This window comes from Myotis brandtii, unplaced genomic scaffold, assembly GCF_000412655.1.
Source record: "Myotis brandtii unplaced genomic scaffold, ASM41265v1 scaffold215, whole genome shotgun sequence".
Classification (NCBI taxonomy): Eukaryota; Metazoa; Chordata; class Mammalia; order Chiroptera; family Vespertilionidae; genus Myotis; species Myotis brandtii.
In genome coordinates this window covers 199,824-203,940 of record NW_005358043.1, presented here as the reverse complement: position 1 = coordinate 203,940, position 4,117 = coordinate 199,824, and the positions used below count along the sequence as shown (strand labels likewise).

Below are 4,117 nucleotides of genomic sequence, written 5' to 3'. Positions count from 1 at the left end.
GCGGGGCCGAGGTAGAGGTGATTACAGGCCAAGAGGGGAGGGCAGTTGTGGGTGATCAGGCTGGTGGGGGGTGAGGCCATTGGGGGTAAGCAGACCATCAGGGGGGCCAGTTGGGGGCAAGCAGGTCATCAGTGGGGGTCAGTTGGAGGTGATCAGGACAGCGGGGGGGGGCAGTTTGGAGTAAGCAGGACAGTGGGGAGGGAAAGTAGAGACGAGCAGGCCAGCAAGGGGGGCAGTTGGGGGCGAGCAGGCCAGCAGGCAGAGTGGTTAGGGGCAATCAGGCAGGCAGGCAGGCAGGTGAGCAGTTAGGAGCCAGCAGTCCTGGATTGCAAGAGGGATGTCTGACTGCCACTTTAGGCCTGATCCCTGTAAACCGGCAGTAGGACATCCTTCGAGGGGTCCCAGATTGGAGAGGGTGCAGGCTGGGCTGAGGAACACCCCCTCCCCCATGCACAAATTTCGTGCACTGGGCCACTAGTCTATATATATATATATAAGTCCTATGACACTCACTGACCACCAGGGGGCAGACGCTCAATGTGCGAGCTGCCCCCTGGTGGTCAGTGCGCTCCCACAGCGGCAGATCCCTGCAGGCCATGCCCCCCACCAGTGCACGAATCCAAGCACCAGGCCACTAGTTTATATAATATCTCTGCAATATCAAACTTTCCCTTTGGAAAAACACAGGTAACAATGACATCCCTCTATGGCTCTCAGAACCAAAGAAAATGCCTGTCCAGTGAAAGGGTGGTTGCTGACCAAATGTTACACATCTTACTGTCAATCTGTCTATTTCTTTCTAGAGCCTTGACCCAGATTCCAAATATTTTATTTATTATTGTTTGTTTTTTACATTGTAATTGACCATAAATGGTTTTTAAGAAAAATAAATTGTTTTTATTTTATTATAGCATACAGTCTCTGAGCAACTTGAGAAGTGTTATTCCAGAGATCAGATTTATATCTATGTGGGAGACATACTCCTTGCTCTTAACCCTTTCCAGAGTCTGGGTCTTTATTCCAAAGAGGTATGTTGTGTGCTTTGCATTCTCTTATTTGTACTAATAATTATACTATTCAGATATTGAAATTAATTTAAATTATTCCAAGGAACATTTTATTCATTACCTTGAATAAACAGTTAAATAATTATTATACAGCATAGAGATAGGGAAAAATAGAAGATGAATTATTAATCTGGATGCTATATGTGGTCTTTCTTTCCCCAAAAGTATGTGGCAGAATGTTACTTACTTACAGTTATTGATAACTAGGCTATACTGTGTATCATAACAATACACAGGTATCTAAAAAAGTGTCTGCTCAATATCTACCTCTGATCCAAGCATCGGAGAATTAAAGATATAATTACATTATTTATATAGGTAATATACTTAATGGCTATAACACTTGTAATTGTGAGTTTACAAATTCTTTGGACATACTGATTCGTTTTTAATATCAGACCATGTGAGTTGTATGACTATGAATATATAATTATCCATTTTTTCAACCCCTAATGGTTTAAGTATAGAATAGTATTCTGGAATTAAATGAGGCCATTTTTAATTGGACCCATTATCTTCTAACTATTTGTGTACTCCAAAAAATTATTTCATACTGTGCCTAAGAGTTATTTTTTATATGTGAAAAATACATAATTCTGTCATCCCCTATGACTTTAAAATTTACAAGAAGAATGGTAAATATGTGAACCTTGACCTGAGTTTCAGGTAATTTGGGCTTTAGTGCAAATTCTGCTATCAATTAACTATATGATCTTGGACAAATCAAGTGAGAGAATGTATGTAAAATGATGTGAAAGAAAAAAAAAGTGGTGAGCATATTTCAGACATTATTATATCCAAGGAATAGTCAACAAAATGATCCCTATTGTCTTGTAAATTATCTTTTTACTTAAAGAAATAATAATATTTTTAAACCTTAACTTCTGTTTTGGAGTGTTATGCACTACCAAGAGTCTTCTTTCAAATACTACTGCCAGAGTGATGTTATAGCATATTGTGCTATCATATTTCTGGGCTATTTAGTGTCAGACTTTTTTATTCTACATAATTTTGCATGAATTCTGCATATATCTAAGTGTGCGTGTAAAATGTGTATAATGATTTGGTGGTATGAAACTCTATTTTTGCTTATGTTGTGCTTTAAAAATTGGAGCTGTACCTGTAAATAATCTAGGGATGAAACAAACAAACAAAAAAAGCTTTATAAAATGTGATTTTTTAAATCCTTAGCATTCCAAACTCTATATTGGAGCAAAGAGAACTGCCAACCCTCCTCACATTTTTGCAGTGGCTGACTTAGGCTACCAGTCGATGGTAACATATAATTCAGATCAGGTAAGGAGTCTCACGTTTTTAGAAACTCCCCTATTAGCTTCTTGTGTGTCAGCTGAATGATGTAAGGATAAAGTCTTCTTACAGTTTCCTTGTCTCACTGTACAGTGCATTGTTATTTCTGGGGAAAGTGGTGCTGGAAAGACGGAAAGTGCTCATCTTTTAGTTCAGCAGCTGACAGTGCTCGGAAAGGTACAGTTGATTTTTTATCTGTCCTAATAGAAATATTTGTTACATATCAGAGTGTAATATAACTGATTAGATTAATATTCAGTAGTTTAATAATAAAATCATAAAACACAATTGTTATCCTTTGTGAATTTAAAATATAACAAACAATATACTAAAAAGCATATGCTCTGTTTTGAAGATATTCTAACTTATCTCCCTCTTAGTTGCAAAGCTTTATAAATGTGATTTTCTTTTTTTAGCCTCAATACACTCACTGAATGCTTTATTTACTTTCTCTCCTTTTCTTACTAGCACATTAAAGAGGAGTCAATATTACAAAAATCAATTGTATTTATATATTATACATACATACCAGCAATTATCAACTAGAAATTGACATTTTAAATTTGCAATTGCACCAAAACACATGAACTATTTCAGTCTAACCCCTATAAAACATATGCAAGAGTTGTATTCTGAAAAGTAGAAAAAATGCCGAACCGGTTTGGCTCAATGGATAGAGCGTCGGCCTGCGGACTCAAGGGTCCCAGGTTCGATTTCGGTCAAGGGCATGTACCTTGGTTGCGGGCACATCCCCAGTAGGGGGCATGTAGGAGGCAGCTGATCGATCTCTCTCATCAATGTTTCTAACTCTCTGTGAACTATTTCAGTCTAACCCCTATAAAACAATAAAATATATTTTAAAAAAAAAAGTAGAAAAAGTTGGTAAAAGAAATAAAAAAGACCTAAATCAGTGGAGAGATTTACCATGTTCATGGATAAAAAGTCTCCATGTTATTGACATGTCAGTTTTCCACAAATTGATCTGTATATTCAAATCAATTATAATAAAAATCCCAACAGGATTTTTTTTGGTAGAGATTGACAAGCTGAAACAAAAATTTATATGGAAAGGCAGATGATCTATAGTAAGCAAATAATTTCCAAAAAGAACAAAATTGGGGGTTGATATTACCTGATTTTGAGACTTACTGTGAAGCTGCAATAGTTGTTAGATATAATAAAAAGCATAACCCATAAAGGAAAAAATTGGATTTTGCCAAAATTAAGAATTTCTGTTCTCTGAATGACATTGTTATGAAAGTGAAACCACAAGCTACAGACTCAAAGAAACTATTTGCACGTCACATATCTAATAAAAGACTGTATCCTTAAGATATATGTTTAAAAACTCTTAAGACTCAATAATAAGAAATCAAATAATTAAAAAAACAAATGAAAGAATACTGTTACATACCTGGCCAGCCAGGAAACTCAGTTGGTTAGAGCATCGTCCCTATATTCCAAGGTTGCAGGTTCGATTCCTGGTTAGGGCACATACAAGAATCAGCCAATGAACTTATAAATAAATGGAACAAGCCTCTCTCTCTCTCTCTCTCTCTCTCTCTCTCTCTCTCTCCTTTCTCTCTCTTTCTAAAATCAATGAAAAAAGCAAAAATAAAAAACACTGTTACAAGCAATGTATGAATCTTATTAGATGAGATTTGGATAAATTTCAGGTGCATTATGCTAATTCAAAGAAGCCAGGTTCAGAAGAGTACATATTGAATGACTCAATTTATATG

At 36.5% G+C, this 4,117-nt stretch overlaps 1 protein-coding gene across 1 annotated transcript in view; it reads left to right on the top strand.

Moving 5' to 3' along the window:
• MYO3A (myosin IIIA) overlaps window positions 1-4,117 on the top strand; it is a 221,813-nt gene that overhangs the window by 101,863 nt on the left and 115,833 nt on the right. Inside the window, exons 10-12 of the mRNA XM_005865858.2 lie at window positions 912-1,028; window positions 2,259-2,363; window positions 2,469-2,552. Coding sequence (XP_005865920.1) covers window positions 912-1,028; window positions 2,259-2,363; window positions 2,469-2,552 — 306 coding nt within the window. The remainder of the gene's footprint in view (window positions 1-911; window positions 1,029-2,258; window positions 2,364-2,468; window positions 2,553-4,117) is intronic.